General features: G+C 46.0%; 1 protein-coding gene across 4 annotated transcripts in view; it reads right to left on the minus strand.

Moving 5' to 3' along the window:
- The window catches only part of HLCS (holocarboxylase synthetase), a 230,208-nt gene that overhangs the window by 191,128 nt on the left and 12,339 nt on the right, over positions 1-26,741 (minus strand). For all 4 annotated transcript variants that reach the window (XM_058731965.1, XM_058731964.1, XM_058731962.1 and 1 more), the window contains 3 exons: positions 15,847-16,009; positions 12,735-13,681; positions 7,532-7,714 (listed from right to left, as the gene is read on the minus strand). In XM_058731965.1, coding sequence (XP_058587948.1) covers positions 7,532-7,714; positions 12,735-13,681; positions 15,847-15,898 — 1,182 coding nt within the window. In that variant the 5' untranslated portion in view covers positions 15,899-16,009. The remainder of the gene's footprint in view (positions 1-7,531; positions 7,715-12,734; positions 13,682-15,846; positions 16,010-26,741) is intronic.

The following is a 26,741-nucleotide window of genomic DNA, read 5'->3' on the forward strand; positions in this document are numbered from 1 at the left end:
GGCCTGTTTCCCATCCACGGATCTGTGACTGCATAAGCGGTGGATATAAATAGTCTGAGGAAATAAAAGCGCCCTTCCTAGATAGAGTGCTACCCCCCAGAAGGAAACTGCGGAGAGAGAAGCTCGCTCTCGCCTACCCCTGCCCCACGCCAGCCAGCAAGAACCAAGCTAGAACCAAACGAAAACAACATCCAGCACAAATAGAAAACAACCAAAGTCGTGACTGCCTGTGTTTCCTACAAGCAAATTATCAGTCCCTGCCTTCCCTGTGGCCCAGAAGTATCTACTCCTGCAGGAGTCGCTTGGAAACACTCTTGTGGAAATAAGATTCAAATAACAATATGGTACCTACAGTAGCCGAAAAGCGTCCCGCCCCCACCCCGCCAAAAGATAGACCAAAATAAAAGGCAGCTAAGGAAAACACCCCAGCTATTATCTCTTTAGCATTTCAACATCGAAACACATCATGTCACCTTTGACACAGGCATTATGTTTGATAACAGGAAGTCAGTTAAAATGAACAAAACATTTCCAGTTTAGGTGAAGGGCGAAGGAAGAAAGAAAAGGAGAGAAAGGTATACGAAGGACCCTGAAACATTCGTAGCTATAAAAGCTTTTAAATGTTTGCTTTAATCTGCCAGCTGCTCTTGAGCTGGCGCTGTATTGTAAAAGAGTCACCACAACACCACGTCAGCCACATGTCAAAAGCTATTCAGGGCGCACCTGGAATTCTGAGTTTCTCTCTAATTTGGACCCCTAAAAATTATTTTCTAAGCTGTGTTTTAAAGTAACACGGGGAGTTTCCATCTCACCGCACTTATTGGAGATTCAGAGCAAAGATGAAAGGCAGAAGGAGCGAGGACGCACTGCCTACGCTAAAACACGGAAAGCAAAGGTTTTTGTTTTTAATTGGAGAATTCTAATTAACTCCGAAAAATCCAACAGATGCTTCACCGCTCCACAACCTGGCTTGCTCTTCCGAAGGGGGAAGGACCCCCACCCTGCCCTTCCAACCTGTCAGGGCCGCTGTGAGACCCAGGTGAGGCCTGGGGAGGCACCTAGTTACTTATGCCGCATGCCACAAAATGGGAATGTCTCTGTCGGCCGGAAACTTCCACAGCAACGTCTCACGCCCAGTAGGCACTCAGATGTTTGCTAAGTGCAGAGGTTGGTGAGAGGAAGAGGGAGGAGCTATGTAGCATGATTTCGTCTCAGTTTCTCCCTAAAGCAACCAACATCAGAAGAGGAACTCCCCAGGGTGGAAGGGACTGTGTTAGAAGATATTAATACGTTGACAGATACGGAAAGTACTCCCACCTGCCTTTTGGGTGGGGGAGGAGGCATTCCACAGCAAATGATTTGGGGTTGAATCAAAATGAAATGTGATACTAGTTTTTGTTTTAAAGCATGCAGGACCCATCCCACAACACCCACACACTACCCAAATCACACACATAGACACAACAGGACGATTTCTGCCCAGCTGCTTTCACAACAACTCTGGTTGTCACTTCTTGTTATGGTGACATTGCGACCCCAAGGCAAAGGAACCACAGACCCCTCCAGGTGGCAGGACCCCCAACATCCTGCAGGACACCTCGGTGCCATCAACCATGAGGAACGCCCAAGTTCCATGAGGAACGCCCAAGAGAATGCCAGCTTTGCAGTTTCAGAAAGCCCCAGGCCTCAAACAGAGATGTCCCAGGGCAGAGGAGCGTGCCGGGCGAGCTGTGCACAGTCCACCCTCCTCCCCTTCCCCTGGCCGGCTGGGGGATCCAAAGGGATCCACTGGCAGCCCACTCTGCACAGAGGTCCCATCCCGGCTCGGAAGTCCCATCCTGGCTCGTCCCCATCAACCAGCTGCTGCTCGGAGCCTCGGGCTCTGCCCCACACCCTCCCCCGGTGGAGAGAAAAATGGAAACAGAGCCCAGAGAAACAGAAACAAAAAGGCGAGTTTTTCCATGGGACTTCAGGTCGTGCCAGGGAAAGAGCTGTGGTTTTTTATCCAATCGGGGTCGCTCACAAACGCATATGGATTCCCCCACGGAAAGGTGTATTCCTGCGAACTTCCCACCAGCACCAGTGGCGGGAGGTCCGTGCGGCAGCCGCCCAGTAATCAAGGGTCAACCGCGTAGCTTCTGACTTTCTCACTCAACACACGCCTCAAGGAAGGAGGTTATCTGTTTGAAAGGACTCACTGTGTATATGTCTTTGAGGAACAGTTCGAGGGGTTCCGTCAAGAAACATCCACGCGGGGACAAGGGCGCTCGAATTATGCACTTCTACAGGCCCCCCAGTAGTACCTTCCACCCACAGGCATGAACGGATTGCTGATGCCCATGGTGCCCACACAGGAACATGGGAGCCACAGCTAAACCAGCAGTGTAGCAGGAACTAGCCTTTCACCGGAGTCAAGTCATTACTAACAAAGCTAGCGCTTCTAAGGTAATTAATATAGGGGCGCCTGGGTGGCTCAGGGGTTGAGTGTCCGACTTCAGCTCAGGTCACGACCTCATGGTTCATGAGTCTGGGCCCCACAACGGGCTCTCTGCTGTCAGTGCTCAACCCACTTCAGATCCTCTTTCCCCCTTGCTCTCTCCCCCTCCCCCGCTTGCATTCTCTCTCCCTCTCTCAAAAACATAAACATTTTTTAAAAAAATAATATTGATGTCAAATATTAAATAAGTTATCCGTATCTACACAACAGTCCTTACTTTTTTTTTTTAAGTTCTTATTTAAATTCCAGTTGGTTAAGGGGCACCTAGGTGGCTCAGTCGGTCGAGCGTCGGACTTCGACTCAGGTCATGATCTCAGTTGGTGAGTTCCAGCCCCGCGTCAGGCTCTGTGCTGACAGCTCGGAGCCTGGAGCCTGCTTCAGATTCTGTGCCTCCCTCTCTCTCTGCCCCTGCCCTGTTCGTGCTCTGTCTCTCTCTCAAAAATAAATAAACATTAAAAAAAAAATTTTTTTTTAATTCCAGTTAGTTAACATTCAGGGTAATGCTAGTTTCAGGTATACAATTTAGTGATTCAACACTTCACATACAACAACACCCGGTGCTCATCACTTAAGCCCCATCATCTATTTAACCCATCCCCTCATCTACCTGGACTTAGGTATGGCAGCCTTAGGATAATGCACAAAAAGCATCTTCTATAGTTTGAAAGAGGAGCTATTTAAGCACAGGAATAGACAATATGTACTGGCACCAGTGATTACTTATGGTAGTGCATAATCATATGTTTCCATTTTGGTATTGAACCTGTCCCTGGTTAATGGCTTTTCTCACTTTTTGAGCATTAACACTCAAGTGGTGACCATTTATGGGCTGTCTTCGAAGTCTAGTAACAGTAATTTGTATGTATTTTTAGTAACCAGGTTTGTTCATAATAAAAATAATACAGGTACATTACAGAAAATGTAAAAAACACAAAAGTTTAGTATAATCAGCCCTAATTAAGCCCACCATCTAGAAATACACCCTATACATACTGTATTTCCTTTCAGTCTTTTTTCTGTAGACGTGTGTGTGTGTGGTGTACATGTGTTCATGTGTTTTGTCTGCTTTGACAGAGCATAATCTTGCCGAGGGCTGAATTTCAATCCTGCCCCTGGGAGTTTCATTAAATGGGAAGCCCCGCTCACCCAGAGAATGCACCTCAGCGGAGCCCTGCTTCCTCAAGGTGTCATGCATCGTGATGCTTCTGAGGCCATACATGACTGGATTTTAGAGGGGAAATCACATGCTGCTGTGGCGTGTGGGTGTCGGTGAAGGTTCAGAACACATCCCTAGCAAACACCAAGAGTCGACTGTACTCTGGGTGAGTGGTTTTTTTTTTTTTTTTTCCCCTACCTGGATCACCATGCTATTCTTTTCCATTTGTATCATAGTAATGTGGAAGCTCATAGGTGCCTCATAAATCTTCTGTACCATTTGCTATGAAGAGCGAGGGCCTAGGCACCAAACTGTGTAAACACAGCTGGTACGCAGTAAAACTATTCAGATAACTAGTGTGTTTATTTTCTTCTTTCATATTCCATCCTGTAATAGGACCTAGCATCCAGCAAACGTTTAATGGAAGATGGATATTATTAACTGTGGCACTGAAATAATTCCTACACATCCAGAAGAAAGTGCCACCAATATAATGGAAAACTACTACAGTATGTGAAGCTGATGCAGAGAGAAAAAAAAAAATCTCTGAACAGATTCCAGGGAGTCTTCCACCAGGCAGCCTAGCTCAGCAGCGACACCGTGCGGTGAGAGGTGGTTGATTCTCAACAGCACAGAGTATTTTACAGGGAGCAGGAAGCACAGGCCAGCACAGGCATCGAATCTGCAAGGCAGGTGATGAATCTAAGGATGGGCCGTGTATTACAGATGCCAGGATACCAACATCCTCTCACGCACCTTCATTACATGGGGATCAATGAGATCTAGTAAGAAGGCTGCGGGAAGGAAAATCAAATAGAAAGTACGACCCAGCTCTGTTCCCAATCTGTCATTCCCAACTATCTATAAAAGCTAAAAGTGCTGAGCCATCACCGGCACAATGACCAGATGTTCCTAAATGTCTCCACCTAGACATTAAGAGGATGGCCAGAGGAAATGAGCACCTGCCTCCAGAAAGACCATCAAAGTCGGTGAATATCCTTCTGCTTTCATATTCATTTGCATGATAATCCCTTAAAGATTTTGTATCCCAGGAAAACATACTCTAACATCCTGAATTCTTGTATTTCTTTTAGCAGCAGATTCAAAGTCTTCTAGAAGAGTACTAAAACTAAGAAATGTGGATATACACAACACTCATATGCCCACTCCCTCAGCTCCTTGGGCTCCCAAAGTAAAAAGGAACTCAGAGAAAGGCAGTCGGGAGAAAATGTAATGCACAGGATTAGCAGACCAACTGGATGACCCAAAATAAGAAGAGAACATTTCTGAAAATTGCTCCTCCCCAAAGTTACTATGTAATAAGGAACTTGGTCGGTTTGGTGCCTGTATAGGGTATTTGTGAATCTGTATGCAGAACAAGTACATGTTTTCATTTTGTTCAAACATTTCATTCATTCCCAAGATTTGTGAATGAGGGTTACCCATCAGTAGGGGGAAAATGTCTCCCCCACACCCGCAGGCGGTTTAAAGAACCAAAAGGACAAAAATATAAAGCATCTACTGGGTATGTTAATATAAGCAGACACGCAACACAAAGCCTCTGCTTAGGTATTTCGGGTCATACCCATCCTAAAGACACAGGAAATGCCTAGAACCCAAACCTTGGGAACACGTTTTCCTCTTCACTGAGGAGTCCAGAGGGGCGAGAGTCAAAGAGTCCAGAGGGGCGAGTCCCAAGGCCAGTGCAGTCAGAATTCGTGAGAAAGGTCAAAGACCACTGCCAAGGGCAGGCCTGGTCTCTCTGGCTCCATGACCTCAGAATAAGCAGGTACTTCCTCACATTTCCAGTCTCAGCCCTCCACGATCAGGAAAGGGGGGACAGAGAAGATTTAGGAGAGTGACAGTCACATCTCCCCTGGGACCAGTAACCCTTATCCACGAGGCTCTGCCCCATCCCCCCAAAGCAGGAGGGACCACACGTGGGTCATCTAAAGGAGCTGAAGCTCTGAGGACCCACTTTATTTTGATAAAAGTCACAAGACAGAGCTGATGCTTTTCCTTCTATTAACTGAGCACACAGAGACAAATGACGTGGAGTTTTGAATTCCCAAGTTGAAGGCACAAAACCAAAGTCATATCATTAATTCCTAAGAGCACCCATTAAAAAGAGTGCAAACTGGGGTGCCTGGGTGGCTCGGTCGGTTAAGCATCCGACTTCGGCTCAGGTCATGATCTCGTGGTTCACAAATTCGAGCCCCGCGTCGGGCTCTGTGCTGACAGCTTGGAGCCTGGAGCCTGCTTCCGATTCTGTGTCTCCCTCTCTCTCTGACCCTCTCCCCATTCATGCTTTTCTCTCTCTGTCTCAAAAATAAATAAACGTTAAAAAAAAAAATTTTTTTTTAATAAAAAAATAAAATAAAAAGAGTGCAAACTGGCTGAAAGCCATAATGAAAATGCAATAAAAGAATGTCTCTTAAATGAAAGAAAACATCATCCATTGCAATATTATTCATTTTTAAAATTAAAAATTATTACCTATAGTCTATTTTTAGACTGGGCATCAGGCACTTTTGGGCATATTATACGCATGTAATTTATCAAAACTCTCAACAATCTAATAATAATACTATTAATCACTGGACTTTTTTTTAAGTTTATTTATTTATTTTTGAGAGACAGAGAGTGAGCACAAGTGGAGGAAGGGCAGAGAGAGAGAGAGGGAGACACGGAATCTGAAGCAGGCTCCAGGCTCTGAGCTGTCAGCACAGAGCCTGACACGGGGCTCAAAGCCATGAACCACGAGATCATGACCTGAGCCTAAGTCAGCCAGTCAACTGACTGTGCCACCCAGGCGCCCCAATCCTATAAGGTATCTTAATACTAGGTCCCTCAGAGTTTATACCAGTCTTCTACAAGTGAGCAAATCCCACCCAGATAGCCTGCAGCTCTGTTCTCCTCTGAAAACTAAGTTTGCCAAGGGACAGAGTACAATCTAAAAGGGAGTTCCTTCTCTTTTTTATTTTTTTAATGTTTATTTGTTTTTGAGAGAGAGAGAGAGAGAGAGAGAGAGAGAGAGCATGTGCATGCGCGCGTGCACACACACACAGCAGCGGGGGGTGAGTGGGACAGAGAGATGGGGGACAAGGGAAAGCAGGTAAGTTTGGTGTTTAGAGTCACCTGGACTATCAGATATTTGCTAAAACTGCACGGTTACATCACTAAACTCACAAATTTCCCCATTTAGGGGAGCTGAGAAAAAGACCCGCAAAATCATTTGCCACAATTAACAAGAAATTGACAGCTTGACAAAACAAAGCAAAGGGGTTAGCAGGAGACACCCCTAGGGAACCTGGCAACCTGCCCAAACCAGGTAACAACCACAGGCATCAAGTGCAGACACAAGACCGGGAAAATTCCTGAATACATTCCCAGCTCCATGGGCATTTTCCTTTTAGACACAACTAGATCTAAACTGAAATCCAGAGCCCTTCCGCCACAAGATGGCAGGCATCAGCACAAATGAAACAAAACTTGGGGTTTTCCCATCCAAATATTCACTGAGAAAGGCCCGAATCAAAACAGAGGTTTTTAATCCCAAATGAATAAAGTGTGGCTTCCAAATACACTCTTGACACATAAAAGAGTGACCCTTTTTTTTTAACCATAAAATGGATAGGATGTGACCTTTAAGATTTAATACCTTCTAAACTCCCTTCTCTCCCTCCCTCCCTTACAAACACCAAAAATATCAGCTATACTTGGATATCTTTAAGGCAGCTCCCAACTCCTCTGAAGTCAAAATAAAAACAGAAATCAACACCACAAACCCACCGCAACGGAACCCCTGAGGAAAAGGGTCACCGTCTGGAAGAAAGGCATCCAAGGCGCCCCCTTCTGGGCTGAGCGCACACACTCACCTTGGCAGCAGGCAGTAAGTACAGAGGCGTTAAGGCAGGAGCTCGTTTTAGGTCACAGTTCAGGCCGAGCGTCGTCAGGATCTCCCTAAGGACTTCGTATCTTCTCGTATTGCTTGATTTGAGCAGATTAAAATCTTCCTGGGCTTGCACCACTGAAGAGCTGGGAGGTAGTTCTAAGTGCACCTGAGGGAAAAAGATACCACTTGGTAAATCGGGGCACTTACCGACCTCAATAGAAACAATATCCTCGCCGGCTCTTCTGAAAACTTAAAACCGGAATCCTAATTATCAACAGCATGTTAATGTTGAACATTTGGAGAGTAATGACAAGCAATAAAAAGATGCAAAGGAGCCAAATGACACGGTGGCTGTCAGGCAGAAAAGCGATGCTGGAAACGAGCCTGGATAGTGATCAGACTCTGTCCAGGTCCAGACATTTATCACTAACCAGGCAGTGGAACCTGGGCAAATCGCTTAACTTGATCATTCAACCGAAATGCTTAGAAATACAATAGTTCTGGGGCACCTGGGTGGTTCAGTCGGTGGAGCTTCCAACTTCAGCTCAGGTGGTGATTTCATGGTTCGTGGGTTCAAGCCCCAGATCTGGCTCTGTGCTGACAGTGTAGAGCCTGCTTTGGATTCTCTGTCTCCCTTTCTTTCTGCCCCTCCCCCTGGCGTGTGCATGCGAGCTCACTCTCTCTCTCTCTCTCAAAAAATAAACAAACATTAAAAAGAGAAAAAGAAAGAAATCCCATCAGGCTGAGAACCTAAGTGAAGTCCCTACTGAACTCAGGGAGGCGTGATGGTCATGTTGAAACTCTCACTCTACCTGTTAGTCACAACCATTGGGGAACAATACCAGGGAGGAATATAGCCTTATTCACCATTGTAAGAGTGTCTGCAGGCCTTCACATAGGAGTGGGGTTTGAGGGACCCCAGAAAGGCCCAACCCACCACCCTCTGATTGAATTTAAGATTCAGGACTTCATCTGTCTAGTTCAGGCTTTGCTGTCCACTTAAAATCAAACCAGTCCCACCTATCAACATGGTCTGAAGGAACATGCTAGATCTTCTGGCTCCCTTCATCTAGAACCTTCCTAGCAGTGGCATGTGCCTTGGTATAAAGGAACAGACTCGAACTTCTGGCCCTCTTGAGATCAGATTTTAAGTGGCCCTTAGAGCCTTGGAGGGTGCCACAACATTGAGCAACCTAAGCAGGTTTGCTTTATTTTGCTTTTGACAGGGGTCCGCTGTGGGTTTCTGTTGTTCGCAGAGCTCCTGACCTGATATTATAGGAGAATTATGAAAATAAAAAGCAAAGTGCCAGCCTTCAGACGATATAAAATCCCTCAATTCCCACCCAAGCCTTCACCAAGTCAAAAATACTGTCCAAAATGGTCCAACTGTTCAAAGTCAATGTCAATCTGAAAAGGTTTGTAGAGACTGTCCTGCCACTACAGCGGGTGAGCTGGCCACTGAAGCAGGGGTGAGTCTGTCCTCCAAAGAGCCCTGGAGAGAAGAGGAGGGAGAAAAGTAAAATCCGTCAAAGTATCCAAAGCCTGCCGAGTCTCCTTCTCCCCTGGGTTCTCTCCTTAAATGTGGCCTCTCCTCTCCAGTGGACAAAGCCAGTGCTGGGGCAATGAGCAGAGCTGTGGGTCACGTTCAACTCATGTGAGCACGCGGCTCTCCTGGAGCTTACCCCTTACAAGTGCAGAAATAAAATGAGCAAAGTGGGCCCAGGAGAAAGGCGTGAGAGTGACGAATGGCACACGCACAGCCCAGCCTGAGTGATACACACAAGATGCAAGCACACACGTGAGGTGTGCTGAACTCGCTGAGGAAGACAAGGAGGGCTCGCCCCACGGGCAGGCCTCCAGGGTTCCAGGAGGTGACACCGACATTGTGCAAGGAGTGCTTTTGTGGACTTCAAGAGTCAGCGCTTCTATGACAGATTTGGGGCTCAGGAAAGCATGTGCTTCTGGATTTGCACTCCTGGTTCTCTAGGGCATCTGACAAATGTTACATCCTCTGGCTGGAATACTGTTACCATACTGATGGGTCCATTTTTATAACCTGGCTTCTTCTAAAATTAAGGCTTTCTGACCAGACCAAAAGCCAGAACTAAAGCATCTCCAGTCACAAATTGAGGACCGGGGCGGGGCTGGGGGTGGGGCTGCTACAGGAATCTGTTGGGAAATACTGCTAACACCCTACAATGCACGAATGACTGACTCCACAACGAGGTAGGATCAGCCCCAATGTCAACAGTGCCATGGTTGAGAAACCCCACTGTAAACGCCATGCCACTGCTGCCATGTGCTAAGCCACAGAAGGAAATAAAATATTTTTAAATCCATTTGAGAGACATTTACTTGAGCAACTCCATGCCAAGGTCCTGGTCCATTTGATAATCAAATGTCAGCATGAACCCACAGCCTTAAATTTCCCCTGCAAACCTGATCATTATAGCAAGCACACGAAAATTTCCTTTTTCTTTATTACGAGCCCTCTTACTGGGTTACATCATTACTCCATTTATTATTACCATGAAGGGTAAAGGCATCCCCACGCAGCTCCTAGGCCATGAGACCACCACCTACTGTGTGGCTGTGGTTTGCCCTTGAAGTGCTTTGCGCCCTCTTACTGGGTTACATCATTACTCCATTTATTAGAGATGAAGACTGTGAAATTGACCAAGGAAAGAGGAAACTGGCCAGTCTGTGGTAACATTTATTGGCTGATCTCGGTGGCGAGGTACCGTAGTGACACAGGCCCAAGGAGAAAGCGGTGAGCCTGTCACACAGAGACTGGAAGTCATTTAAAATCAAAAATGACATTCTAATCCTCTGAATCTGATTTTTGAAGCTGCATCGTATTGCCTTTTTTTCTAGAGCGATGCGTGCAGTTTCAAATTTTATGACAGTAACGGGGTCAATTTAAATGGCGCAGCCAACAGAGTTGCCATGTAACTCCCAGAAAGGCATCGCAACGGTGCCGAATCAATTTTCTAGTACAAGTCTGTGCACAGGGGTGGTAAAAGTCACCATTCAAAACTGAAATACGGCTCTAGGAAGTCAGGTTTTTAAGTGGATTTTCTGAGAATGCACAGTTGCTATAGTTACCATCTTTGCAGAGAAAAAGATAAGAGGAACATTTATTAGGCCTCCAAACTAATTCATGTGCTTTGCAGCCTCCGTGAAACCTGCTTGGCTTGCACACATTCACCTACCCTGATGTCCAGATTTCTTCACTGCAGGCATCTTTGCCCAAGCATTAGCTTAAGAACAAATGAGTGGGCTTTGGAATAGTAAAGAGACAAATTTATACCTCCATGAAGAATATTTGGTCAGAAAACCTCAAAAGACTTAGCTCCTAGGACGACATATGAAATGAAAATAAACAACGAAAAAAGGAAATGATTATCTAATTCAATAAAAATATCCCTGTAATAAAACAAAATCTGTTATACTCATCCTGGGAACTATTCTGGGAAAAATACCTACAATCACTCAGTTTTCTCATTTAAGGTAACAAATCCTTAAAGGGGCACCTGGGTGGCTCAGTCGGGTAAGCATCCCACTTCAGCTCAGGTCATGATCTCGCAGTTTGTGAGTTTGAGCCCCCCACATCAGGCTCTGTGCTGACAGCTCAGAGCCTGGAGCCTGCATCGGATTATGTGTCTCCCTCTCTCTCTGCTCCTTCCCCACTCATACTCTGTCTCTGTCTCTCTCTCTCAAAAGTAAGTAAACATTCAAAAAAAGAAAAAAAAAAAGTCCTTAAGAACAAGTGTTCATCTAACTCTATCAAAAACTTCTGCCCTGAAGCATTAAAAAGTTTGCAGTAAATGATCAAGGATTTTGAAATAGTCTCTCCTGCTTCCATCTGCTTAAACAAACAAAAAACTAAAAGGAAAAAGAAGGTGGGAAAAAAAAAAAACAGCAGATGAGCCAAAGGGAAGGTTTGGGAAGGGAAACAGCAAGTCCTTCCTTCCCGCTGTCTCCTTACCTACATACAGCTGACCCTTCACCAACGTGGGGGCTCGGGTGCCAATCTTACCACGCAGCTGAAAATGCTCATATAACTTTTTACTCTCCAAAAACTTAACCTATAGCCTAGTGTTGACCAGAAGCCTTACCAATAAAATAGTCAAGTAACATGTATTTTGTATATTACATGTATTATATACTCTATTCTTACAATAAAGTAAGCTAAAGAAAAGGAAACTATTAAGAAAGTCATAAGGAACATGGGGCATCTGGGTGGCTCAGTCAGTTGAGCGTCTGACTCTTGATTTTGGCTTAGCTCATGATCTCAGATCAGAGTCATGGGATTGAGCCCCACATCGGGCTCTGCACTGGGCTTAGAGTCTGCTCAAGATTCTCTCTCTCTGCCCCTTCCCCACTCGCATACACTCACGTGAGCTCTCTCTCTCCCTCTCTCTCACAAAAAAAAAAAAAAAAAAAAAAAGAGAGAGAGAGAAAGAGAGAAAATCATAAGAAACAGAAAATACATTTATAGTACTGTACTGTATTTAACCAAAAATATCCACACAAGTGGACCCACACAGTTTAAAGCCATATTATTTGAGGGTAGGTTGTATTAATTTGCCACAAAACTAAATCGCTTCAATATTCTCTTTGCAACTTTTCTCGGCACTTAGATTTTAAGAGTGACAGAATCATAAAAGAATTGAGGATTTGAAGTGTTTTCAACACTCACTACCCCAGAAGTTGGTGAGCATTCATTCATGTAGTCCCTGGCATCACCTACAATGTTGTAATGTGATGGTTACTAACACTTAAAATCACCAGCCCAAGGCACTCAAACTCCCTACATTAACTAAAGGTTCGATTATATTGTGCTTTGAGACAAAAGAGTAAACTAACATAATTTGGAAAGAGTAATACCAGTACAGATCAAAACAGGAACGAATTTTCTGACTAATCCTCCGTTAACCAGGAGTCTAATTGGCCATGACACCTGCTGCTATGTCCCTCCATCACGAGTATTTTGGTGAAATGGGATATTCAAATGACAGGAAAGCCCTCATCTAAACCTACTCCCCATCAGCAAAAACTCCCAGGCAAGGATCAAAAAGCACCCCACGAACACAGACTCCTGAGCCTTTCAGTGTGCGACCTTCGAGAGCATGCTCTCAGTCCGAGATCCCCAAAGGTCATCACATGGATGCCGGCCTCCATACCTGGCAAAGAACAGCTTCTCCTCCACGTGGTCCAAAAGGCACTTGCACTATCAGCCTGTCCTTGTCCTCATTCTCCAGGTGACCCTGGAGCTTGCCCAGGCTGAGCTGTCCCCCAGGGCCCTCCTCATAAACATAGCCACTGCTCAGGACACTGAGCTTCACGTGGGTCTGGTCAGCCTTGGAGAAAACCAAGTTCTGGACTGTCTCCCGCAGCACACTCTTGCTTGTCACCTGAAAGCCAGCAAGCGTGAAGGGCGAACACAGGCCCAACACTTTCCCCCCCTGAGAAAGGTAGGCCATGAATTTCTGGGAAAGGTCTTCAGGAATCGCCTCCCTGGTGGCAATGACCAACAACAGACAGTTGTCCGACCACGGGTCTCTGAGAGCACTTTCCCTTGACAGGCGGTACAGCGTATAGCTCTCGGTGTCCACACAGTCAGCCAGAACGGACCGGACCTCCTGGAACCTGCCCAGGGATTCCTGGGAGGCAGAACCCATGTAGAAGAGGATATTGGGTGCCCTCCCCGTGATGTTGACTTTCCTCCCTTCTCTCTCCAGGCAGATGTCATCAGCAACATCCTCCAAAGTGCCATTGTGATCATACGGGAGATCTGGAATTTTCTCCGCAGATGCAAACTTGACAGATTCAATGGTGCTGTTCTCAAGCTCCAAACACTCATGGCAACTAGACAGATGGAGGTGAGGGTGCTCGATGGAGCCCACTCCTACATCACCCTCCCCAGCAGGCTCGCGGCCAGAGGGACCATCTTTCCCTTCTGTGGGTTGTGCACCAAGGACCTTGAGGTCATCTCCACCAACGTCCTCCATAACGTCTGGCTCAGGCTTACTCTCAGCGGAAGGTTCAGGATTCTGCTGTAGGATCTGGGCTTGCTTGTTTGAGGCCTGATCCTTAAGTGTCTTCAGAGTGGGGTCCTGCAAGTGCACTGCTAAAATACAAACAGAACAGACAGCCCATCAACGCTTCTGGTTTGTCGCAGAGCTCAGTTCAAGACCGCACGGTGCTCTCCGCACTCTGTGACTCTCGCTTCAGGGCAGCCCCCTGCCAGTCCCACCTATGTCCCCACCACAACTCTGTGGCATCCTCTGGATCCAAGTCACTGCTCCTGCTGCTGGGGGGGGTGGGGGGGGTGGGGAGGGGGGGAGGAGCCGCGCCTGATGACCCCCTCCCAGTGAAACCCCGCGTTTGCACAACACCTGTCCCATGTGAATCAGAGAGGTCATCAGGCCTACTTCCTTACAGATTCAATTTCTTGGGCATCCATCTCCTGTAAGAGAATGAAACTGAGAAACAAAAATGGGTCTGTATCTAGTGGGTCCAAGCACACCCCAGGCAGCAGGTGCTCTTGGGACACTTCATAGGATCCATGGGGGAGAAGAGTCTTTGCAGGATCTTATCTCAGGACTGAAATAGAAGTTTACAATCTCTGATTCAAAAAACATTTATTGGGGCGCCTGGGTGGCTCAGGCAGTTGAGCGTCCGACTTTGGCTCAGGTCATGATCTCAAGGTTCGTGGGTTCGAGCCCCACGTCGGGCTCTGTCCTGACAGCTCAGAGCCTGGAGCCTGCTTCTGATTCTGTGTCTCCCTCTCTCTCTGCCCCTCCCCTGCTCACGCTCTGTCCTTGTGTCAAAAATAAACAAACATTAAAAAAATTAAAAAAAAAAAAAAAACATTTATTGATGGGCCTCCTGGGTGGCTCAATCGGTTAAGAGCCCAACTTCAGCTCAGGTCATGATCTCTGCAGTTCGTAAGTTCAAGCCCGCGTCGGGCTTGCTGCTGTCAGCTAAGAGCCCACTTCGGATCCTCTGTCCTCCCCTCTCCCTGCACTTCATGCTGTCTCTCTCAAAACTAAACATAAAAAAACAAAAACAAAAAAAAAAAAACGGTGCTTGGGTGACTCAGTCAGTTAAACATCTAACTTCAGCTCAGGCCATGATCTCACAGCTTGTGGGTTCAAGTCCCGCATGGGGCTCTGTATCGACAGCTCAGAGCCTGAAACACGCTTTGGATTCTGTGTCTCCCTCTGTCTCTGCCCCTCCCCCTCCTTCTCTCTCTCTCTCAGAAATTAATAAACATTAATAGACATATCAAAAAGAATTTTTAAGCATTTATTGAGCACTTGTTACACATCTGACATGGTATCAGGCACATGCACATGCCAAATGGGAAAATTAAGTAATTTACACAGATTTCCGGAGCTAGTAATGCACATTTGCTCAGGATACAAATGAAGGCTTTCACGGACATAGAAACCCAATTTTTAAGCCTAATTAAGGAAAAACATTTTGCATGTTTCCTAAAAAAAGACATTGTAATATTGTAACATATATTGTAATATATATATTTTTTAAGTCAAAAACTCCTAGATTTATATCTTTATAGTAACACTGGCTATGGTTTCCATTCAGTCAAACTACAGTCTAGAAACTAGTTATATTTTTTAGATTGTGTGAAACAAATATTATATGGCTTCTACATTTGCACAGCATCTCATGGACAGTGCAATTATGGGAAATCCTGGTTTAAAAATTTAGAATGGGGGTGGCAGGTGGCTCAGTCAGTTGAGCGTGACTCTCAATTTCGGCTTGGGTCATGATCTTGAGGTTCATGGGATCAAGCCCTGCGTCGGGCTCTGCACGGACAGTATGGAGCCTGCTGGGGATTCTCTCTCTCTCCCACTCTCTCTGCCCCTCCCCGGTGTGCTAGCTTGCATGCTTGCTCACATGCTTTCTCTCTCAAAATAAATAAACATTTAAAAAACAATTAAGTAAAATAAATTTTAAAAAATGAAAGACACCTCCAAAAAACCTGACATGTGTATGAACCTCATACTATTATAATTATATCCAACCCATTTAATGCATTAAAGATAAGCATCGACCTTAAGCCACACCGAACAAGAGTGCTCAACAGTCCTTAAGCTAATAACCAATGGCTATGATGGAAACATTTTTTTTTAAGTTTTTGTTTATTTAAGTAATCTCTATGCCCAACCTGAGGCTTGAACTCATGACCCAGAGACCAAGAGTATCACACTCTTAAAACTGAGCTAGCCAGGCACCCCTGATGGTAACATTTCTAAAGTCACTTACAAACGATCTTTTGGGGTACCAGTCCATCAGCCATCTGGAGTCTATCTTCCATGAACGCCACCCCCAGCTTGCTGAAGTTGTCCACACTTGCTTCAGCAATTAATTGGTAAGGATCCCCAGGTCTGCAAGCTAATGGCAAACAACAGTCGGACCACTTCACGATCTGAGAATACACGGGTGAAGGAGGAGGAAGACAAAGAGAGGGTGAGATTGTTCTTCTCTAAAATAACCTGATACTTTACTTTTCCCTTCCACTCCCACCACTAAATTACAGTCAAACATAATGAGTTACTGGATATCGCATTTTATTAACATCAGAGTGGCTCGGGCTCAAACATTCTTGTTTCCACCGGACAACAAGGCTTCCAAAGTACTAAATACAATCCTCTCTTTTTTTTTTTTTTTTTTTTTTAATTTTTTTTTCAACGTTTTTTATTTATTTTTGGGACAGAGAGAGACAGAGCATGAACGGGGGAGGGGCAGAGAGAGAGGGAGACACAGAATCGGAAACAGGCTCCAGGCTCCGAGCCGTCAGCCCAGAGCCCGACGCGGGGCTCGAACTCACGGACCGCGAGATCGTGACCTGGCTGAAGTCGGACGCTTAACCGACTGCACCACCCAGGCGCCCCTACAATCCTCTCTTTTAAAAACAATTGAGGGGGAGCCTAGGTGGCTCAGTTGGTTGAGCGTCCAACTTCAGCTCAGGTCGTGATCTCGCGGTCCGTGAGATCGAGCCCCACGTCGGGCTCTGTGCTGACCACTCAGAGCCTGGAGCCTGTTTCAGATTCTGTGTCTCCCTCTCTCTCTGACCCTCCCCCGTTCATGCTCTGTCTCTCTCTGTCTCAAAAATAAATAAATGTAAAAAAAATTAATTAATTAATTAATTTAAAAAAGCGATTGAGGTCCCAACCACTTTTCAAGGAGCTGAAAGGGGAAAGGGCCATTCTCCAGACATGGAAACACATCAATTTGCCTTCAATAACAGGAAATAGGAGAAAGCAACAGGTCCACAATATCCAGTGATTTATAATGTAACCTGTAGACCAGCTTTGCTCTAAGTGTGGTCTAAGACCAACTGCACCGGAACTCCCCAGGGGCCTGTGAACACCTCCCGTCTGGGCTCCGGGCTCCGTCTGGCGTGCCGGACTCTGCAGCTGCAGCCCAGGAATCAGAAGTTCTAAAGGGGCTTCCCAGCGATTCCTAAAACTGGAAAACTCCAGAGAGCTCCCGCCTGTGCCGGTTCAAAACTCCGTCCTTGATGTGCTCCAGTTTTTGTAAAAGAAGAATGTGAAACTAGGACAAGAAGGGGAGCCCCAAGGGACAGGAGCCTGGCTCTGGAGTCAAGGACCTGGGTCTGGGTCAGACTGGGCTCATCTTGGCTGTGTGTCCTCAGGCAAATCTCAGAACCCCGTGAGTCCCAGCTTCCTCATTCCAGTCATCTTTTAGGTTTGTTGTGTTAATGAGATTAAAGAACATATGTAATGCCCCCAGCAGAAAGCCTGGGACAGAAAAAGTGTTCAATTAGTGAAAGCCACTATTATTAGCTATTAATGAAGCTGGTTTTAAAAGCAACAGAGTGGTCTTTTGTTAAGATGCCATGAATCATTTCTCTGCTTCCCAAAATAAACTGTCTCAGCGATGATACACTGCCCCAAATTTCCTACACGGAGATAAATGATTTTGAATTCCATTTTTTTATATTGATAAGTTAGGTTTTTAGAAGTGACTCTTGCTGAAAACAGTGAAAACACGCTGGATAACATCAATAGAACATCACCTTAACAGCGCTGAAGAAACAACTAGATAATGAAGTATTGTCAGGCCCAAGTCTGGGGCAAATCCCAACCCTAGAAGTAAGGGGAATTGCCACAAGTCAAACCGTGACGTTCCCTGCTCATCCAGGAAACGTGGGGTTCAAAAGTCAAGGTCCAATTGGCATCATAGGTCTGACATATAGATCAATGGAACAGAACTGAGAGCACAGAAATAAACACACATATCTACAGACAACTGATTTTGGACAAGGTTGCCCAGAAAGGCAACGGAGAAACCACCAACTTTTCAAAGACAGTGCCAGCACAACTGGGTATCTATATGCACAAGAATGAAAATGGACCCCTACCTAAGGCTATTTACACCAGGTACAAAAATCAACTCAAACTGGATCAAATCCTCAATGTAAGAGCTACAACTACAAAATTCTTAGAAGAAAACAGGTGTAAATCGTCATGACCTTGGATCAGGCAATGCTTTCTCAGACAGGACACCAAAAGTACAAGCAACAAAAGAAAAACCAGATAAACTGGACTTCATCAAAATCTTTATGCTTCAGAGAACAGCTTCAAGGAAATAGAAAGACAATCCACAAAATGGAAGAAGATGTTTGCAAATCACATACATGATAAAAGACTTGCATCTTCAACGTACAAAAACACATAAAGAACTAGAAAACAAAGGGTCTGAACAGACATGTCTCCAAAGAAAAGATACAAGTGGCAATAAGCACTTGAAAAGATGCACAACATCCCTAATTAGTCATTAAGGGAAACACAAATCAAAACCGCAGTGCGACGCTTCACCTCTACTGGGATGGATATAATCAAAAAGATGGTTACTAACAAGTATTACGGAGGATGTTGAACAATCAGATGTTGAGCAATATTTCTATTGCTGATAGAAAGATAAAATGGCGCATCCTCTTTGGAAAAGGCTTGGGGCACCTGGGTGGCTCAGTCAGTTAAGCATCCAACTTCGGCTCAGGTCATGAGCTCACAGCTCAGGAGTTCGAGTCCCACACAGGGCTCTGTGCTGACAGTTCAGAGCCTGGAGCCTACTTTAGATTCTGTGTCTCCCTCTCTCTCTCTGCCCCCTCCCTCCCTCTTTTGCTCACACTCTGTCTCTCTCTGCCTCCCTCTCCCCCTCTCAAAAATAAATAAACATCAGGGGCGCCTGGGTGGCTCAGTCGGTTAAGCTTCCGACTTCAGCTCAGGTCATGATCTTGCGGTTCGCTGAGTTCAAGCCCCGCATCGGGCTCTGGGCTGACAGCTCAGATCCCAGAGCCTGCTTCAGTTTCTGTGTCTCCCTCTCTCTCTCTCTGCCTCTCCCCCACTCACACTCTGTCTCTCTCTCTCTCTCTCTCAAGAATAATCATTAAAAAAAATTTTTTAATAAAAAAATAAACATTAAAAAAAAGGCCTGACAGTTCTTCAAAAAGTTAAACATAGAATTACCAAACGACCAAGCAATTCCACTCCTAAGTACGTAACTAAAGGAACTGAAAATGTACGTCCACACACAAAAGTTGTATACAGGTGTTCACAGCAGTATTAATCACAATTAACCAAAGAGTGGAAACAACCCAAAGGTCCATCAGCAGAGGGAGGGATAAGCAAAGTGCATATATCCATACAGTGGAGTATTATTCAGCCATGATAAAGAATGAATGTCACATGTAGATGAATGTCACATGTCACAACTACATCACAACACACCTACTTGTCACAACATGGCTGCATCTTAAATACACGATGCTAAGTGAAGGAAGCCGATAACTAAAGGTCACATATTACACGATTCCATGTGTATGAACTATCCAAAACAGACAAATCTAAACAGTTAGAAAGTAGATTAGGGGTGGCCAGGCCAGGGATGGGGGAGTGGAGAGCAGCTGCTGATAGATACGTAGTTGCTTTGGGGCACAATGAAAATGGCATTAGGTAGCAGTGATGACTGCACAGCTAATGAATTCTAACTGTACACTCTAAAAGGATGAGGTTTATGGTATGTGAACTGTATCTCCATTTTAAAAAGAAAAAAGAAAAGAATCAAGGCAGTTGAGTTATTTCCACACTGTTCCAGGGCCCAACTTCTGGAACTGAGTCCTGGCTCCCCTGGCTAATAGCTATATGACCCAAATGACCCAAGCAAGTCACTCAAATTCACCACGCTTGGGTTTCCTGTCTGTAAGGCAGAAGTGGTAAGACTACCTACCTCAGAAGGTTACTAGGAGAGATCAACAGGAGTCATACGCAAAGTACCTGGTCCATAGAGAGGCAGTCATATTATTCTAAACATGGAGTCCTCAAAACAGGTATTCTCAGTGGGGACCGTATACCCGCCAAATGGGAAAAAACTGGTTTGAGGGTGATGGAGGGGAGTGGGGGTGGAGGGTGAAAAAGTTCTAGATATCACAAGAGTTTGTAGCCCTCCAAGGGTGAACTCCACCCCACAAAATCCTATTCCTTAGTATTTCATTTCTCTCCTTAGATTCCAAATTGAATCTAATGTTTCTAATTCAGGAAGTCATTTTAAAAGATGGGAATCACTGTCTTAGAAGGAAAAATAATGAATGCAAATCCTTCACAGTCAAAAGGTGGAAACCCACTGGGGCGCCTGGGTGACTCAGCTGGTGAAGCGTCCAACTTGGGCTCAGGTCATGATCTCATGGTCCGTGAGTTTGAGCCCCTCATCGGGCTCTGTGCTGACAGCTCAGAGTCTGAAGCCTACTTGAGATTCAGTGTGTGTGTGTGTGTGTGTGTGTGTGTGTGTGTATGTCTCCCTCTCTCTGCCCCTCCCCCCCTCATGCTCTCTCAAGAATGAATGTTAAAAAAAAAAAAGGTGGAAACCCACTAATGGGTCTAGAATATTTGGAAAAAGAATCCTCAGAATTTCCTTCTGGCTCTACATGTGGCCTTCCTTCCACTTGATCACCAACTTCTCTACCTCCCACCAGATGTGCAGCCAGAGTAGGGTTCACCTGACCAGCGTTTCAGTAGGACTCTGCATTTCAAATCTGACCTCTCTGATCCAAGATGAGAGCAGAGCTCAGAAGCTTACAGTTCAGACACATATTTAGCTGATTTCCAGCTTTGAGAATAGAGGAAGGATGTCAGCTCAGGAGGATAAGAAGATAAGCTATCGCCTTGGCAAGAGGAATTTGCAGATGAGGGTGAATGGGAAACGTGAAAAGAAACAGGATAACCAACGTCCTGAATGAGCCTAAAAGCACCGGTGTTCTCAGGGCTATGGCTGGCAATCAAAGAATGAGGAAAAACACTCAGCCAGTGGAGACCCAGCCCAGAGTTTAGTCATTCAAAAGCAGATTTAGCACCTTGCTGGAGCAGGCACTGCTGGGGAATGATGCCTCGAAGAAAGCATTTAGCGTAAAAGAAGCCAATAATTAAATTCTCCCCCCACCCCCGCCCCCAGGAGGAGAGAAGTGGGAGATAAACGAAGCGTGGGGAAGGACAGGAAGCGGCCAGAGAACAATACACACAGGTCCCTGATCAAGTTTCTCAACTCAGCCAGCTGTTTCCTCACCTAAGTGCATTTCCTTTTTGTAGAAACGTGGTCCACGAGCCACAGACCATGCAAACTCCTCAAGCAGCGCTGTGTGCTCCATCAAAGCAAAGCCACACTGTCACTGATGCATCCAGGGCCGTTTGTCTGAGAGCAAACAGGGCACTTCCACTTTGCCCTTCAAGGTGGAAACAAAGGGACCGAGAAAGAAAGGGGAAGTCAAACCAAAGGCTTACTCCCAAAGATCAAAGCTAAGGAAGCCCTGGTCAGCCCTACACAAAGGGATTTCCTGGCAGAAATCCCTTCCATAACCAAAGCTCCTGACTTGTCGTCACCCTGATTGACAGCAGGCAGCGGTGGTACACCTGCTCCACTCAGCGCACGTCCATGAGGAAGGCCCAGGGCCAAGAGGCACTCGCTTCAATTCTCAGGGGTGGCTCTCTAACCAACTGTCCTTCCCAAGGCCGCCCGCAGCAGGCGGTGGGCTGAAGTTCTACAGCAAAGGTGGGAATAGCCAGTTGATAGTTAACCAAGCGATGACTAATTTTATGCGTCAACTCAGCTAGGCCATGGTACCCAGACATGTGGCCAAATTTCCATCCTGATGTAACCGTGAAGGTGTTTTTTAGATGTGATTAGCATTTTAAGTCAGTGGACTTTGAGTCAAGCAGTTTATCCACCATAATGTGGGCGAGCCTCACCCAATCAGTTGAAGACCTTCTGAGAAAAAGACTGAGGTCCCCCAAGGAAGAAGGAATTCTGCCCTCAGATGACCTCCTGACTCAACAGCCACACCTACTGTGGTGCACACACACACACTCCCTGTTGGGTCTGCTTCTCTGAAGAACCCAGACTACAAGTTACAATCAGTTCTCCAGTCAGATAATTGATGTTGCTAATGTACGTGGCTCTTATTCCTTTCTTCCAAATCAACTTAATCACACGTTAGGTTTTTATAATTTTTTTAATGTTTATTTTAGTTTTGAGAGAGAGTGTCAGCAGGGGAGGGGCAGAAAGAGAGGGGGCGACACAGAATCCAAAGCAGGCTCCCGGCTCTGAACAATCAGCACAGAGCCTGACGTGGGGCTTGAACCCACGACTGTGAGATCATGACCGGAGCCGAAGTCAGACGCTCAACCGAGGCACCCAGGCGCACCTGGTTTTTAAAATTTCTAGTGACAAACTGGATGAAGGAGTGTGAGGCACGCAGAGATGGGAAGCGTGTCACGCTGGGAGAGCGAAGGAAGGGGGTTACCTCTGACGTGAGGGTAACCCTGCAGACTTCAGGTTTGGAAACACAGAGGGAAAGGATCACGACAAACTTCATTCTCATGCTCTGTTACTTCCAAGGAAGTGCCCTGTGGCACTTTTAGGAGAAGGGTACCGGAAAATCGAGTGACAGCGTAAGGGGCGTCACAACTCCATAGCAAGCAGGAGCTGTAATGAGCTGATGGATGAAACCAAGTGGTACTTGAAAACCAGGACTGAGCAGACACCCAAGGAAAAGGAGGGTTCAGGTACCTTAATCTTCTGAGAAGGTGAGAGTTAGTCAGAAAATAACAGAAATACCCTTGTTGACACACCCTTTTTCTATTTCTTGGGTTCCGTATGTGTCCCCTAAGCAGCTGAGGCCCCCTAAGGTATACCGCATTAGCATCCCCAAGTGCTCACTGCCCACTTTACGTGCCCACCCCACTGATCCTGGGAAGCTGAGAGCAGAAGATTTAAAAGATATCCCGGGTGTTCCAGTTATCCATCGCTGGGCAACAAACAACCCCCAAATTTAGTGGCTTAAGCTAATCGTTCATTTTGCTCAATCTCAATAGGGGCAGGGCTTGGCAGGGGCAGTTCAACTCTGCTCCATGCGGCTAAGGTGCCTCAACTGGGCCCAGACGATCCCCATCCAAGATGGTTCCCCAAGATGGTTGCCCCCCAGCAGGAGCTTCCTCACTTGGCAGCATGGGAGCCGAGTTCCAAGAGCCCAGGCGGAAGCTGCAAAGTTTCTTATGATCTGGCCTTGGAAGCCCCAGGACGTCATTCCACCACATAACCCTGGGTATACAAACCATCTACACACCGAGTTTCTGCCAGCTCCTACTCCTGCCATCTGCACGCGAATGGCATGTCCCCAGACGGACATGCTCCTTCAGTCTGGGTCCCTGCACAAGAAGGATGCATGGAGCAGAGCCCAGAGCAGAGTCACAGCTTAAAGCAGCAAACCTGCTGAGCCTATATTGTCACATAAGCAAGAAACCAATATTTGTTAGAAGCAACTGAGGTGCTAGGGCCATGTGTTATTTCAGCAAAGCTGACCAAACAACGCACAAACTTGCATTGCTTACAGCAGTCCCTCCACCAGCCCTCCCTGCCATATTCCCAATCTCCACGAATGATCCAGCATCCACCAAAAACGACTGTCCATTGGGTGAAGTCCAAGCTCCTAACTAGCACACATAAACTTCTCGTGATCTGTGCATATGCGTGTTTGTACGACTGAAAGATATTCAGTTCTGCTACACAGAAAACAAGAAAAACCAAAAGCATGGATGGGACTTGTACATCAAGTTAGGAACTTGTCAGACACCCTAAAGATAGATGAAACAAATGGAAAATATTTGTAATGAACCCAGATAAAAAGGAAAGAACAGAGAGTATTTATTACCCCTAGGCAGAAAGTCATGGACGGACCAAGTAAATCTTAAATATTAAGGGGCCCCTGGGGGCTCAGTTAAGAGTTCAACTTCAGCTCAGGTCACGATCTCACAGTTCGTGGGTTCGAGCCCCACGTCGGGCTCTGCGCTGGCAGCTCGGAGCCTGAAGCCTGCTTGGGATTCTGTGTCTCCCTCTCTCTCCGCCCCTCCCCTGCTCACACTCTCTCTCAAAAACAAATAAACGTTAAAAAAAAATTTAACACACAAATTACATCACCTCCAGATTGGCAGTATATCATCCCTAAATCAGTCACCCATTAGGGCCCCATGTATAGTCTCTAAAAACAGGTAAGAAGCACAGGTGGCACAGCACAGCACTTCCAGGCATACACGTCCTGAGTCTCTCCAAGAGAACAAGTGTGGCTGGCCCCACGCACATACACGTCCTGAGTCTCTCCAAGAGAACCAGTGTGGCTGGCCCCATGCACCCTCCATCTGCTGAGCCCCCAGTTTTAACCTCATCTCTGGCTCCTGTAACCACGCCCTTGGTGAGAAAGGCTGGTGCAGCAAAGAGGCAGGATGTGTGAACACTGCACAGCCCAGGATTCAGGTGTACAGTCCTTCCACACTGCAGGCCCCTGATCCTAAGTGTTAACTGACCCCAGATCTCTCCAGGTGTTCCTTGTGCATGTTCCAAAATTATTTAATAAGCTGTTAATTATGCATCTAAACTTGATCTGCAAGCTTCTCGACTCTGTGACTGTTGGGAGAACCTGCCTGGCAATGTTTAAGATTTTATTTTTTAAGTAATCTCCACACCCAATGTGGGGCTCAAACTCACAACCCTGAGATCGAGAGTCGTGTGCTCCACTGACTGCCAGCCAGGCACCCTTGCCTTGGCAATGTTCCTAGAAGCTACTGCTGCATCCAGGTAATTTCCCATGCAACAGTCCAGCCCCATCTTTCCCCTCTGTCCTTACCTTGGACCACTCCCCCAACTCATGCCACCAGAGACTCCAATTTTACTGGACCATGTGCGGTTGCCTCGGGTGCAAACTTCTGTGTGCTTGTGCCCTTGCTGTTCTGCCTGGGAAGCCCTTCCTTCCTCTGCACCAAATTCCTGTTTTTTCCTGTAAAACTCAGACATGACCTCTGCTGAAAGGTCCTTCCTGTCCTCACCCCTACATAGACAGGTTGCCCACCACCCCTATCCATGCCTTCTCACTGCACTTATCATGTTGAAACTTTAATTGTTCCTTTACTTAGCTGTCTTCCCTCCCACACTGTGAGCTCCTTAAGATGACAGGGACCATCATCTCTGAATGCATCTGTCACCTCCACATGACATGTAACTCCAGCTCTGGCACACAAGCCGGCATATAATAGGCACTTGATAAACCTTGGATGAGTGAATGAATGCCTTGGTAAGAGTACAAGGAACATAACTGAATTTTCTGCAGCGAAGAATTATGTAAGTTTTTGGGGTCATCAATTCTTACTAAATAGGACTGCTGATATCAGTACAGAAGATACTGAAAATTGAGCTGAATCTATCATGCTCCACTGGTATTTGTTACAGCACCTAGCAAAATAATTGGAACATAGTAGATGGTCAATAAACAGGTTAATGAATGACTAAGTAAGTGAAAATATGAATATATGAATGCTGCTTTTTGAAAAACTGAATTCCTCAGATTCACTTATTTGTTGTTAGGGTCTATAGAATGACCACAAATGAAAGCCATTTGAGCTATCCCAAATTCAAAACGATATTTTAAGGGGCGCCTGGGTGGCTCAGTCGGTTAAGCGGCCGACTTCGGCTCAGGCCATGATCTCGCGGTCCGTGAGTTCGAGCCCCGCGTCGGGCTCTGGGCTGACGGCTCAGAGCCTGGAGCCTGTTTCCGATTCTGTGTCTCCCTCTCTCTGACCCTCCCCCGTTCATGCTCTGTCTCTCCCTGTCTCAAAAATAAATAAACGTTAAAAAAAAAAATTTTTTTTTTAATAAAAAAGAAAAAAAAAGATATTTTAAGTATCTGTAGGAGTTCTATAATCCTAGGAATATGGAAGAATGTAACCTTTCATTAAGTTCAAAAGTCTTTTCTTACATTTATATTTTCAACTTAGTATCTTAGGGTCCTGTTAAACTCAAATGACTTTAGAGTTAAGTGCAAAATAGATTGATAACAGCCCCCCATGCGAAATCCCATTAAGCAATCAACCTGAATGAGGACAGTGAGATACAAGATCAACTCCTTTTTTATTTTTTTTAAGTTTATTTGAGAGAGAGAGAGAGACAGAGAGAGAGAGAGAGAGAGAGAGTGCACGCGCGCATGCATGTGGGGGAGGTGCAAGGAGAAAGAGGGAAAAAGAAAATCCCAAGCCCCAGCAAGGCACTCAAGTGCTCAAATTCCGGACGGAGAGATCATGACCTGAGCTGAAATCAAGAGTCAGACGTTGGGGCGCCTGGGTGGCGCAGTCGGTTAAGCGTCCGACTTCAGCCAGGTCACGATCTCGCGGTCCGTGAGTTCGAGCCCCGCGTCAGGCTCTGGGCTGATGGCTCGGAGCCTGGAGCCTGTTTCCGATTCTGTGTCTCCCTCTCTGTCTGCCCCTCCCCCGTTCATGCTCTGTCTCTCTCTGTCCCAAAAATAAATAATAAAAAAAAGTTGAAAAAAAAAATTTAAAAAAAAAAAAAAAAAAAAAAAAAAGAGTCAGACGTTAACCAACTGAGACACCAGGTTCCCCTCAACTCCTTTTTTTAAAGTAGACTCCATATCCAACGCAGGGCTTGAACTCATGACCCTGAGATCAAGAGCTGCATGCTCTAAATGTCTCCAGCTTCTGGTTGCAGGACCTACCAACCAAGCCTCTAATCATAAATAAATGAATTAACTGGATAGTAGCTATCTTCCCTGGTGGGCAGGCATCTTTCTACCTCAGAAAATCAAG

Source organism: Neofelis nebulosa, chromosome 5, assembly GCF_028018385.1.
Source record: "Neofelis nebulosa isolate mNeoNeb1 chromosome 5, mNeoNeb1.pri, whole genome shotgun sequence".
Taxonomy (NCBI): domain Eukaryota; kingdom Metazoa; phylum Chordata; class Mammalia; order Carnivora; family Felidae; genus Neofelis; species Neofelis nebulosa.